This window comes from Onychostoma macrolepis, chromosome 25 (genome assembly GCF_012432095.1).
Source record: "Onychostoma macrolepis isolate SWU-2019 chromosome 25, ASM1243209v1, whole genome shotgun sequence".
Lineage (NCBI taxonomy): Eukaryota > Metazoa > Chordata > Actinopteri > Cypriniformes > Cyprinidae > Onychostoma > Onychostoma macrolepis.
In genome coordinates this window covers 6,733,009-6,746,228 of record NC_081179.1, presented here as the reverse complement: position 1 = coordinate 6,746,228, position 13,220 = coordinate 6,733,009, and the positions used below count along the sequence as shown (strand labels likewise).

The 13,220-nt window shown below is 37.0% G+C and overlaps 2 protein-coding genes across 2 annotated transcripts; both read right to left on the bottom strand.

Annotated features, from left to right (window-relative positions):
- Positions 1 to 3,909: 3,909 nt before the first annotated feature.
- ifitm5 (interferon induced transmembrane protein 5) lies at positions 3,910 to 6,002 on the bottom strand. Its single transcript, XM_058766750.1, has 2 exons — positions 5,049 to 6,002; positions 3,910 to 4,379 (listed from the first exon to the last, which is right to left on the bottom strand). Exons 1-2 carry the CDS (start codon positions 5,253 to 5,255, stop codon positions 4,158 to 4,160), a joined length of 429 nt encoding a protein of 142 aa, XP_058622733.1. The 5' UTR covers positions 5,256 to 6,002; the 3' UTR covers positions 3,910 to 4,157.
- Positions 6,003 to 6,155: 153 nt separating this feature from the next.
- cat (catalase) lies at positions 6,156 to 13,145 on the bottom strand. Its single transcript, XM_058766728.1, has 13 exons — positions 12,899 to 13,145; positions 11,547 to 11,718; positions 11,018 to 11,128; positions 10,627 to 10,757; positions 10,434 to 10,538; positions 10,225 to 10,350; positions 9,578 to 9,769; positions 9,049 to 9,201; positions 8,652 to 8,790; positions 7,844 to 7,974; positions 7,644 to 7,751; positions 7,385 to 7,468; positions 6,156 to 6,739 (listed from the first exon to the last, which is right to left on the bottom strand). The coding sequence occupies exons 1-13, from the start codon at positions 12,959 to 12,961 to the stop codon at positions 6,677 to 6,679; spliced, it is 1,578 nt and encodes a 525-aa protein (XP_058622711.1). The 5' UTR covers positions 12,962 to 13,145; the 3' UTR covers positions 6,156 to 6,676.
- Between the last annotated feature and the right edge of the window lie 75 nt (positions 13,146 to 13,220).

The window sequence follows — 13,220 nt, the reverse complement described above, 5'->3', positions numbered from 1 at the left end:
TTAAAGTTTTTAGTTTTTTTTGTTTTTATTTACATGCAAAATTGAACATTAATAAATAAATAAGGAAGTAAAACGCAAAATAAGAAAAAAAATAGATGTGATGAAGACCAAGTTTCAGTGAAACAATCACAATCCAATCAATACGATGCCTTTAAGCCCATCATTTTGGTGTGATTAAGTGGCGATTTGTCTCTGCAGATGATGAGATTGTAGGATGTCATACATCTGATAAACACAATTGAGTTTAGAGTTACAGTGTGTTTATGTAAAAACAGTTATGTCTATGAAGGCCAAAAGCAAAAATGCACATTATATTTTCTTAAAAGAAAAAAGTGATATAAAGTCATGGGATAGTTTTAATATTTTTTGTGACTGGGTATATTTATACATAAACCCACGTAATAATTATTATTTTTTTAAATCTAACAATATGAATTATAAATTCATTGTCTCTTTTACTTACTTAGTGGAGAAGAGGAGAGAGGTTTCCACATCAGAGCTGCACACACACTTATATGTGACCAAAAACAAAAAAGAAAAGATAAGAACATGTTTGTTTGGAAACCGGTTACAATTTTAAAGTTAAATTTGTATTTAAATTTAAGAATGAAATCATTGACCTGTTGAGAGTGTGTTGACGGTCTGTGTAGCTGTATCACTGAACTCCAGAAAATCAGTAACGATGTGCTTTGACAGTTACAGATTTTTTTTTAAAAATGGCGGGAACAAAGAACCCTAAACTCTAACTCAAAGAACCATTTCAGCATAAAAGCGTTCTTCAGAATGCTATGGTTCTAAATAAAACCATTACTGCATGTAAAGAACCATCTTTTTTTAGAGTGTAGGCTACAGAAAGGTTTTGTGTGTTACTATGTTGGCAAACTGTAGGCTAAAAAAGTAAAACTTATTCAGGCTTAATTAGATAATATATTATATTCCAGTTGTTTATTTAAGATGTTTTTACACACGTTATTTCATAAAAATTATGATTTTTAAATAAGTTTTCACAAAAACAACGGTGGTTTGTTGTATGTGAGATCTGCTGTAAATGACCCTATAGCGCCATCTGCTGGTGTTTACAAAACGCTGCGAGGCATTATTATACTATGGTCCTTTGAGTACCATACTATTTACATTGTATTTATAATATCATATGGTAATGGTTTCTGACTCATGTCAAGGGAAAAAAAATATTTTATGATAGGCTAACGAGCTCTGAGCCTTTTATTCGAACATTTGGTCGACCAATAGAGGGCGACACGAAATATAGGCCTAATTATTTGTCAGGGTTTTTTTTTTTTTTTTTTTTTTTATGTAACTTGGATGTAAGATGCATATTTTCATTAGTATGTATGTGAATGAACATAAAATATTTTAGTTCCATGTTATTATTACCTGATACGATTATATATTATATATAACCTATCTAGGCTACGAACTTTAAGTAGCAGAGAGCTGCTGTTTAGTATGAGTTAAGTCCTTGATCTGTACTAACTGATAACAAATATACCAGGTCCGATGTCTTACCTGTTATTAAAACTGGGTGGGAGCTGAAAGCCACCCAGAAACTACCGAGCATCATTATAGAGCCTCAAACCATGCGGAAGGGCAAGATTATCCCTCAGTTCACTCAGATCGGCTGCATATAGACGTCTGCTGCAGGGGTAATTTCAGTTTGTGGGTGTTTATGTGTGTGATCCTCCCTAATGTGGTTGTACTCAAACCACGGCAGCTAAAAACCCTCCTGCTTCCTCCTGAAAGCAGAAGAATCCTACTGAAACTCTAATGAAGAAAAAGCAGACAACAGAAAACAGAAGCTGTAATCACTCAATCCTAGAAAATCTGTTTGAGAACAACACACGAGCTTCCCACAAGAGGTTATCACTGCTGTCCTCCATGCAGCAAAGCAACTAACCCCGGGCTGCTGCAGGGGACTGTCCCTGTAATAAGTGCACTGCAAATAGCCTCAGATAAAAGTGTCTAAATGAATGCTTATGTACAAGCAGCAAATCATTCGTTTTTGGATTTAAACATATTAGCATGCATGTTGCATTACAAAACAGCTAGAAACACTCAAGTTGTGGAGTTCCAGATGCCAAAACTAGACTTTTGGTGGAGACAACAAAGCTGAGTTTTCTGCAGAAGATCTGAATATCTCACTCTTAGTTTACACTTTTGTACAGCCAGGTGTTCCTCTCTTTCTCTCACTGGAAAAAATGCCAACTAGTCAAAGTTTAAACATTCTAATTGAGTCACAAAGTGATTATTCAGTGTCTTTTTTATCAAAAGAACATGCTGAAGGCCATGTGAACCAACAGAGCAACTTCGTATCAGTGCAGGTGCAAGGTCAGCTGAAGTGAGACACAGAGGCCTAAAATGGTTTCATGGCAATTCTATGAACACATCTTAAATGTCTGATAAAAAATATACTATACTGAAATGTTAACACTGTGCAATATGAACAAACATGCTCACATCATATTGCGTACTCCCCAAAAAAACTAGTTTGAAAAAAAAATCTTTATTTATTTTTTTAGTTTGCATATATAAACCTATTTTGCATGTGACTTTCTTAAAATACATCAGCATCTCTCTCTCTCTCTCTATACACACATACATATATATATATATATATATATATATATATATATATATATGCAGCATTACTAATACTATTATGTATACATTTTAAATATTAAATACATTTAATTCATGCTTTCATACTGAGATTTTCTGCAACCAATTCACTAAATTGTCATAAATTGAATATTTTTATGTCCTTTTAAATTTGGCATTATATTACGCTGACATGTTCTTGACATGTTTCATGAAATTCACCTCAACACACCAATTTATTAATTAAAAGAATTATAGCATGACAAATTTTACAGATGTAATCTTAAATGTACATCTGAACATCAAAGACCTCTGAGATTTAATTGATAGTTCAAATGAAGAATCAGCAAGAATCCTCACAGATGAGAAATAGGCTCCGTCTCACATGAGGGGGTGTGTGTGTGTGTGTGTGTGTGTGTGTGTGTTAACTGCTCTTTAATCGAGGCTCTCCACATCTGTGTCCACTCTGTATACCGACTGAAATAGAAGGGGAGTGAAGGCTGGCAAACAGCTCTGTCATTTAAATGATAAAAATACCAGTAGAGCTGGGAGGGTCCACCGCTGTAAGCACAGGCGGCACAGCTGAACATTACAGAGACACATGAGAACTAAACCACAGCGTCTCTCTAGCAGCAGCTCTCAGAAAGCCTCACAGCACAGAAGTCATGTTAACTTGTTCCACATAACCCAATTAACCCTGCTGAAAAGAAAACAGCTTAAAGCAGCTTTACATGATTTAGACTGGTCTAGCTGGTCTCCTACCCATGCCAAGCTAGTTTAAGATTGTGTTCCAGCTGAAGTGGCCAAAACTAGCAAAAAGATGAGGCTCACCAGACAGAGACCAGCAAAATGATTTCTCAGCAGGGAAAAGGAGGTTAAAGTCTTTTTTTGAATAATAAAATACTTATTTTTTTTATTTAAATTACACAGATTTTGCACTGTTCATGGTTCTAACATCACCCGCCTCATAGTTTTACTTCTAAACAAGTTATCTGCACAATATACATGCGAATCATTAAAAGGAACCGGATCAAAAGAATCACTTCTTATACAAATTTCACGGGCGAAATCCAGTCATTTCAATAGGAATGCACGCGCTCCTCGAAAGTTCCTCACACAAATTTCACTCTTGTTCAAGTTTTACACGCGAATTCAATGCGCTGATTAACAGAACTCTGCTTGGTTTGAAAGTGACTTCTTTGCGAGCTATGCTTTATACATCCCTACTGGAAATTTTTGGATATTTCTTATCCCACTGGTGACAGAAATCTGTTCAAAGAGACTCATATTGAGGAAATTAAATATTTTATTAAATACAGTTGAGCCAATTTACTTCATAAAATAGAATTGTAGGGTAGATATGAGTTAATATACACTACATTGACATTATGAAAAAAAAAAAAAAAAAAAAAAACACAAATCTAAGTAATAAATTCATCACAGAGCCAAAGAAAATAACATGTTGATAAAGTGAAGAGAGGGTGAACAGTCCAGAAGGTTTGCAGGAGTTTTTGGAGGTGGGATTGTTCGAGTGGCTCTGTCTACCTGCTGAAGAGCTTCATGAAGCTCTGGAACCCGTCTTCACCAAAGAAATCAAACGTTCCCTCTGAGCTTCCCAGATGAACCACGAGCAAGACCAGCAGACCCAACACCAGCAGAGGAATCAAGAGATTCCAGCCCGATGCCAGAATGTTGTACCACTTCGCTTTGTCCGAGCATTCCTGTGCTGCACGCATGTCGCCCAAGGTCTTCTGATCTCGAGCCTGAAAACAAACAGATGGAAATAAGTCTCAGACAGCTGTCTTTTAGCACATGAACTCCTGAATTCCTCAAAAAAAAAAAAATCAAGGTTCTTCTATGGTTCCTTGCATTAAAGAACCTTCTTACCTTTACTGCACTCTTAACATTTATTTGCATTGATGGTTTCATGAAGAACCTTTAACATTCATGGAATCTTTTAATTTCACAAAAGGTTCTTTATAGTGAAAAAAGGTTCTTTGGATTATTAAAATGCTCTTCACGCTATGAAAAATATGGTTCTTTTAAGATCTGTTCACTGAAAGGTTCTTTGGGAAACTAAAAACGGCCTTGCTGCGATATTCCCCTTTTGGAGCCTTTATTTTAAAGTGTGCATCTCATCTCTATAGAGTTCTCGAGTTGCTTTATGGTTCTTTGGAGATCAAAAACTTCTTGAAGTTGTATTTTTGGTTCTTCAGATGGTGTTTCTAGGTTCTTTAAAGCATCAGTAGATAATGTTTTTTCTTATCAAATATAGGTTCTTCTACTGGACGGTAAAACCCGTTTTGGTTCTAATTAGAACCTTGATGGTCCATCATCTGACACCCAGGAATATTTCTGAAGTTTGAAAGCCACAAAAAAGACAAAGATATTCAAAAGAAAGAAAACTATGAGACATTTGTGTTTGAGCTCACCTTGATGGAGTAGATCAGAGCCATGAATCCCAAGCAGCAGAAGTTGACATAAAGAGTGTTACAGAGCGACCAGATCAGGTAGTCGTTTGGTGGCTTCTTGCCCGCATGACTCATGTTGACCACCGTGGAGCCGCCAGCCTTTCGGCCGGATTTACAGTTAGTGAGCGGAGTGCAGTCGTTCACGTAGCTGTATGTGGCGTTATCCATCCTCGGAGGTCAGGGGTCGAAACTCCTGGAAGAATCTGAAGAGGAATTACTGAGGAGAAAGATCAGACACTACTTATACAACACTGCAGATGGGTGGAGTCAGAGACGGAGAGCGATGGAGAGAGTGGTCATTCATTATGTGGTTGCTGCTAGAGAGATGAGGGCAGGGTGCTGCTTCTATACATGGACCCATTTCGACAAAATCTCTAGGTTTGTCAAAAAACGCATAATTAAAATTTTAACAGACTATTTTTAAAGAATTCTAAATAAATATAAATGCATAAAAATGTATTAATAAACTAAACTTCTTACTGGTATAAAAATGTTATGTTACCCAATTTCTGACTCCTATTTTTTGAGCTTTTAACCCTTTTCTTTAGAAAGAAAAATACAGAGTTTTTAAATGGATAGAAATGTGGATGGGATGCAAGCCGTACTCGGAACCTACATCCTCATTCGGAGCGCCAAAGCTCAAATATTCAGGATGCATGTGTGCTACAGCTGCATATTTAAAAATCATTCAAGTTATGTTCACTGTGGTCGCCAGAGTCCTGTCACAAAATATTAGGATCTGGGGTTCCTGTGTAAGAAAATGGCGCCCCCTACTGTGGAAGCACTGAAAAAAAAAAAAAACAATTAAAGGAGAAATTCAGTCAATTATTATTATTTTTTTCAAAACCTGTAATGTTTTCTTTTTTTAAACCGAGTGCAATATTTTGAGTCTTCTGAAGCCATGCAGTTTGTCTCTTGTGGGAGGAACAACCGAACATTTATAATTAACTAATTTATATTAAAAACTTTGACCTTTCAAATCTCATGCTCACATTTTTTTTTAAAGAAAGAGATGAAAATGAAATAGGGAGCAAGCAGGATTCATAAAATAAATCCACAACTCAGTCATAGAGCTCAAATATTCATATTTATTAATTACAAAATGACAAAAGGTGTTACATTTGTATTATCAGAACTGAATTATATTCAGTTAAGGCAAAAGGGACGGAAAGAGTTAATTTCTTGTATTCAGCATTAAACTGCATCAGTAGCCAAGATATAAAAAAAAAAAAAAAATCAAAAGGCTCACACAGTATTAATATTAAATTTGTTTTCATTATCAGATTATTTTTGGCTATTCTACATTTAGCACACAATCAGAAATATATTGAAACAGACTGATTTAGTTCGGATAAGCTCAAACTTGTGTATGCATCAAAGGCCTCCATTTGGTTTGACGGCATTAATCACGATTAAGGAATCAGCGCTGCATTTGCTAATACCACTTTTGTTGTGAATTGGCCATATTAGATATGATGTCTGTATTTCTACAGCACACAAGGAATGAATCAAGCATCATGACTCTATATCACACTCTATAAGAGAATGAATGTGTTTGTGCGGGCGTGCAGAGAAGCGGCACTTTGAAATCACATCTTAGAAGCTGCGGCCACAGCGGACGCTCCACCACGAGTATAAACATGAATAGTGTTCTGGAGAGACAAAGACAGAGAAAATAGTGATAATATAACACTTATTAGAATTGCAAGATAAACTAAGAATTGACAGGGGAAAAAAGTAATTCATTGTGTGAGAAAAAAAAAAAAAAAAAAAAAAAATGTGAGGGGAATTTATGCCCAAAATAATAATAAAAGTATAATCTTATACTTTACTACCAGAGACACTATTATAATTTTTGTAATATTTTGAATTTGTATTTTATATTTTAATTTTTTTTTAAATGTAATTTACACAGTTTTGTTGTGTGTGTGTGCACATGTTTTGTTAATATAGCTTTTTTTTTTTTAAATATAGAATTATAATGTTTTATTTCAGCTTTACGTGTTTTCATTCAGTTCATTTTTTATGGTTTTACTCAGCTATAATAATTAACTAGAACAATTTTGATACACACTAAAATAACATACACTGTAAAAAAAAAATTCTAAGCTGTAAATAACAGATTGTGAGAGTACATTTTCCAAGAAAATCCTATTTTAGGATTCGGCTATTTATTGTACTTGCCAATTCTTTGGAATTAATTGTACAATTTACTAGCAATTTCTAAGTGAAATTCTTTGACCAAATTTTTTCAGATGTACAAGAATGCGTGCGAGACTGATGAAAACGTTTTCTACCTTTTTCCCTTCAGCGTTGTATTTATCCAGGAGAGTTTGAACACGAGTGCCATAATCAGGGTGAACAGCCATCAAGTTTTGCACCTGCAAAAAAAATAAATTAATAAATAAAAATCTCAAATATCCATCTGAATCACCTGAAATCAAGTGTTCCCCCCCCCCCAGGAATGTTTACATAATCCTCAATAACTACTTGAGAGAAGTTTGACTAGTTTGCACGACCAAGAAACTCAAAAGGGCCAAAAACAAAAGATCATACCGCGCGTTTCTGAATAAACAGTTGAGCTCCTTTCATATGGCCGGCCATGTTCTGACACAGACGCTCTCGCTCGGCTTCGTTCAACACCTCAGTGAAAAACGTGCGCACCTGTGGAACACATCAGAGTGAGAAATGTTATGTTATAACTCCCCATAATTGTGATTATTCGCACAAAGACGCAGACAAATTCGCCAACGCACCTGGGTCACATTGTCATCATCTGCGCTGTTGTATCGGGCCACATCAGGAGACACTTTACACTTGGACTCGACAAAGCACGGCTGGGTATCAGGAGCACTGAAGCTGTTGGGGAAGTAGTTAGGAGCTCCCCCTGCAGGACAAGGAGAGGAAATGCTGTTTTTGCCACACCAATAATTCAACGACCATTGAATTGCAAGCGTTTAGGTCACATGTCCTGATCAGGCATTCCAGACAGATGTTGCGTTGTTAATCTGAGTCACTTTTAAGAGACTTAGGGCTAGACTTACTAAACAGGAAAAATTTGCGTTAGAGCGCAATTCCATAAATTCGCCGATGGGAGGGGAAAATTCTGCATGTGATTTAATGACAATGCGCACATTAAAGAACACAGACTCAGCCAGATCATTTCCGTAATGACCAGCACCTGCTTTAAGACATGCTTTTTTGGGTCGTTAAAATAACGCCGCAAATACCAGTAATTTGACGAGCGCAAACAATAGCAAATCGCATTGTGTGATTAATCTTAATACTCTTCACCCATAAATTTTGCATCTGAAAGGGAAACTCCTACAAATGCATATTCAATAAGGTCAGGCGCAAAAATAACAGTGTCCACGCCTTTTCAGCGCTAATTCTTCACTGCGCATCTTTAGTAAACTGTGACAGTACTATTTTAATGCCAAAAGATGGTTTGCGCAAGTGCAAGCTGTTAGTATATCTGGCCCTAATACTATTTCTTACTCGAAACTAAACCCAAAATGTGACATTGCGTCTTGTTCTGCAGTGTTTGTAGTGTGTGTCACTCACCCTGGTTGTCATACATGCACATGGGTCCGTCTCTCTGGTAGTTTGCCACACGGGTGCGGTAGGGGCAGTTGACGGCCAGCTGGAGGTAATTCGCTCCGAGCCGATGCCTATGCGTGTCTGGATAGGAGAAAAGACGCCCCTGCGGCGACAGAATTGAGTAATTACAGCATTTTAGTCATTCTAGTCGTTCTTGCAAATAGTTATTAGTCACTGACGCTTTAATCCAAAGTGATTTACAGGAGACTTATTACAAGTACCCAGAGCTTAAGTGCTTTGCTCGAAGACAAAATAGCGAACAAGCATCCTTTTGTGCATCATAAGCCTGTGCAAACGAACTTGTGAAATGTGTCTGGGTAGGTTGCTTCATAGATTGTGTTACACAGTAGTACAAACATACCTGCAGCATCTTGTCAGGGCTGGGCTCAATGCCGGGTGGCATGTTACTGGGATCGAATGCCAGCTGCTCAACCTCAGCGAAATAGTTAACAGGGTTTCGGTTCAACACGAGGCGTCCCACAGGAATCAGAGGGAAGTCTTTATGGGGCCACACCTGAGAGACACAGAGCCAGTCATCAGGATGGACACACCTACATCCTCATTCTTGAAAATATGGGAATTGTGTAGTAACCGATTTCAGACATTAGTGTAGTGCACTGGTTCTCAACCAGGAGGCCAGGGCCCACATACATACAGTATAATTACATATAATATACATTACATAAAATGTATTAATGTTCTATTCACCTTAAATCCTTTTTTTTTTTTTTTTGCAATTTTGAGTGTTTTTGTCATTGTATTAGTTTTATTTTTGTGTGTACCAAAGGTACATATCAGCCTAAATAGGAAGGTCTTCAAATATTGTTTTGGTCAAAGAGGTTGAGAACCACTAGTGTAGTGTCTTGAGGTGCATCCTGGGATGCGGATACCTTAGTCAAATCAAACGGATTCCACTGCCAGTTCTCCGCCTGCTCAAAGGTCATGACTTGGATGTAGAAAGTCCAGGATGGGAAGTTGCCGTTTGAGATGGCATTGTAAAGGTCTCTGATGGAGTAATCCGGGTCGGTGGATGCCAGGCGATCGGCCTCTTCAACTGTAAAATTCTTAATGCCCTGATCAGTCTGAAAGACAAGATCGAGTAAAAATACAATTAATTAAAATTATTTTATAAATTAAAAGATTAATTAATTATATTAAAAATATATTTTCTTTTAATTTATTGTCATATATTAACTTGATTACCTTTTAAATAATATATTAACTTGATTATATCTTCATTAAATTGTTTTATGAATTAATTTCATTAGACTACTTTTGATGATAAATTTGTATTAAATCATAAAACACTGAATTCAGAAAATAAAATAAAATTTGGGAAAAGAATTTGGGAAATAATAAAATAGATATAATGAGGCCCTAAATTAAAAGGTGTTGTCTAAACAAGTTAAGTTTAATCATTCTCAATGTCCATTTTTGGCCATTTCACCCTAATTAAACATCAAATCTGTTCTGATTGGCTGTGATTTTGTCACTTTGAGCTGCAGATTTTGTAAACACACAAACAAACAGTAAGTACCTTGTAGTGGAACTTGCAGTACACCGACTGTCCCTGAGCGTTGAGCAGTTTGAAGGCGTGCGATCCGTATCCGTTCATATGACGGTAGCCATCAGGAATTCCCCGATCGCTGAACAGAAAAGACACCTGCACATGCACATAAATCGACATGAGCGAGACGTTCTACAAGAACGTGAAAATGCAAAAGTGGGTTTCTTCTGCAGTCGAACCTGGTGCAACGATTCAGGACGCAAACCCCAGAAGTCCCAAACCATATCCGGGTCCTTCAGGTGAGTCTGCGGATTCCGCTTCTGAGAGTGGATGAAGGACGGAAACTACAAACACAGTTAACACACATACACCGTTAATACTGGGACGAGGCTCTTGATGGACTGTATGGACTGTGTGGGCTGTGTTCCTCACCAGAAGCGCATCCCTGATAAAGAAGATGGGGGTGTTGTTTCCTGTAAGATCCCAGTTGCCCTCATCGGTGTAGAACTTCACTGCAAAACCTCGAGGATCTCGGACAGTGTCTGCTGACCCAGACTCACCAGCTATAAACAAGCAAGTACATATTTATCATGGTGCAAAGGTGGTGCATTATACTTTCTGTAGCTCAGTGAGTGAGAGCATGTTCCTGTCACATTGTTTCTGCATGTGCTCTTTACCCTCTTACAAAACCATCTGGCTTCGTTTCAGAGAACTGAGTGCTGTGACTTCTGTTACGACAGCATTTCTAATCCCAACAAAACAATCGATCCATACAGAGTCCAGACTCCATTATAAACGTTATAATATCCATACAGAAACGTACCCACAGTGGAAAAGCGAACAGCGATGGGTGTAGTCTTCCCCACATGCTCGAACACTTTGGCTCTGCAATAGCGTGTAATGTCATGGGTCACTTCGAAGTAGCCAAACGCTCCTGTGAAGAGACTTGGAGATTTAGTTTGAACTTCATACTCTCCTTCCAATACAAGCTCTAAAGTGTCCCAATATTGTCCATCCAAGCAGAACACAGCTCTCAAGTGCACCAATACTGCCTGTCCAAATTGCAGCACAACCACGGTTTTCAGGATTTCAGCAAGAAATTAATGCTTTTAATCAGAAAGGATGCATTAAACTAATCAAAAGTGACAGCAAAACATTTATAATTACAAAATATTTCTATTTGACATAAATGCCGCTTTCTATTCATTAAAGAATCTTAAAAGAAGTGTATCAGTTTCCACAAAAATATTAAGCTGCACAACTGTTTTTAACATTGATAATAATAATAATAATAATAATAATAAGACTTGGTGAGCACAAGACACTCAAAAACAATAAAACAAAAATCTTACCTGCTCCTTTCGCGTGCACGACTCTCTCTGGTATCCGCTCTCGGTCAAAGTGGGCCATTTCATCAGTGAAAACCACATCCTGGACCAGCAGTGGTCCACGCGGACCCGCCGTCATCGAATTTAACTTGTCCCCAACCGGGACTCCGGCTCCTGTGGTCAAGACATCTGGCCGCTGGGAGAAAAGAAAAGGAGACAAAATAGCAACACAAAATCAAATTAAAATGGCATCTAAACAAACCAAATCATTTTATATATTAAACACTCAAAAATCTGTATTTTAAATGATTATTCAATAGTCAGTTCTTTCAAATCATGTCATAATATTAGTTATTTTAAATTTTCAAATATTTAATCTATTTTATATTGTCTGAATGCATTATATTCACATTATGATCATTTGTTATTAAAAATGAATTGATTTAAAACTAATTTGATAAAATATAAATGGTAAAACAAATATTAATCCATAGGCATTTGGCCTGAAAATAGTGATTAGATAACTATAACGGTTATATATCTACTTAACTGGTTAAAGTTTAACTATTGAAGTAATTGAGGTTATTTGTCGTGTCCTCGTTAAACAAATAAAGGGAGAGGGGCCTACATAGCTTGTCTTCCTTCACGAAATAACAAACATTATATAAAAATGTGATTCGCTGAGCGAGGTGTCAGTCATGGTATTGACCAATCACGTTAGGAGAGGAGTAGGATTGGGCGGGGATTTGACCGTCTTCCGTCGTTTAAGTAACGTTATATCGTTAACCCACTTCAACAAATACATTTCACCTGCAATTATGTAATAAACCTGATCTGTTTTTGCTTAATACTGAGCATTTTGACATGCAAACCATTACAAATTCAAAACAACTCACCATGCACAAAAATGGGACCGTACTGATTTCAATACGCAAAATAACACCCGACTAGTGTTTTATGCAATTAAATACAAATATTTTAAACAGTATATACCGCATTCATGCGTAACAAGTAATAAATAGCAAAAAATATGATAAAAGGCTTTGATAGTGCCACGTTCACTTGTAATGCGATCAGGCAGTCTTTTGTCATTAAAAGCATAACAAGTATCTCTCTTTCAGATCTGAATTTCAGAATAAAGTCAAATTTTAAAGAAACTCAACACTTCAGTGGTTAATTAGAGACGTTTTGCACATTAAAACACTAAGATATAAGCAAATAGTTTCGTCTTTGTTCATTACAGCCCTGCGACCTTTGGCACAATTTCTCACTGCGCTATAACCCATTGAAATAAACGGTATAAACCTATTTAAAGCACACAAACCGAACTTATATTGAACAAAACAAAAATCCAATATATAAATTTTGCAGCAGACCTGAGAGCCGCGACCCTGCTTCCACAGCTTCATCTGATCCGTCGCTTTATCTCTGTCTGCCATTATTCAGCTCTTCAGTGACAAACAAAACTTCTGCGGATTCAAGCCACTGAGCTCGAGCTCTGTCTAAAGGCTTGTTATTTATAAAGGTTGGTAACAGTCTGCTCTTTGCACTCGAACTTGAACCCTTACGTGATCACCACCCAACTGATATCTATTGGCCTCTGCATTCACAACCTGCCAGCCCTAGATAAAATAAATAGAGTAAAAGAAACGCAGAACCTAGATGGGCGGGGATATGTGGAAAGATACTTGTCTCTGA

Excerpts from the sequence above, each read along its gene's own strand:
- cat (XM_058766728.1), bottom strand. The coding sequence starts at position 12,961 with ATGGCAGACAGAGATAAAGCGACGGATCAGATGAAGCTGTGGAAGCAG. Across the intron at positions 11,129-11,546 it reads CGTGCACGCGAAAGGAGCAG|GAGCGTTTGGCTACTTCGAA; the intron begins GTAAGATTTTTG and ends GTCTCTTCACAG. Across the intron at positions 6,740-7,384 it reads ACAACGCTGAAGGGAAAAAG|AACACTATTCATGTTTATAC; the intron begins GTAGAAAACGTT and ends TTGTCTCTCCAG.
- ifitm5 (XM_058766750.1), bottom strand. The coding sequence starts at position 5,255 with ATGGATAACGCCACATACAGCTACGTGAACGACTGCACTCCGCTCACT. Across the intron at positions 4,380-5,048 it reads CTCTGATCTACTCCATCAAG|GCTCGAGATCAGAAGACCTT; the intron begins GTGAGCTCAAAC and ends GTTTGTTTTCAG.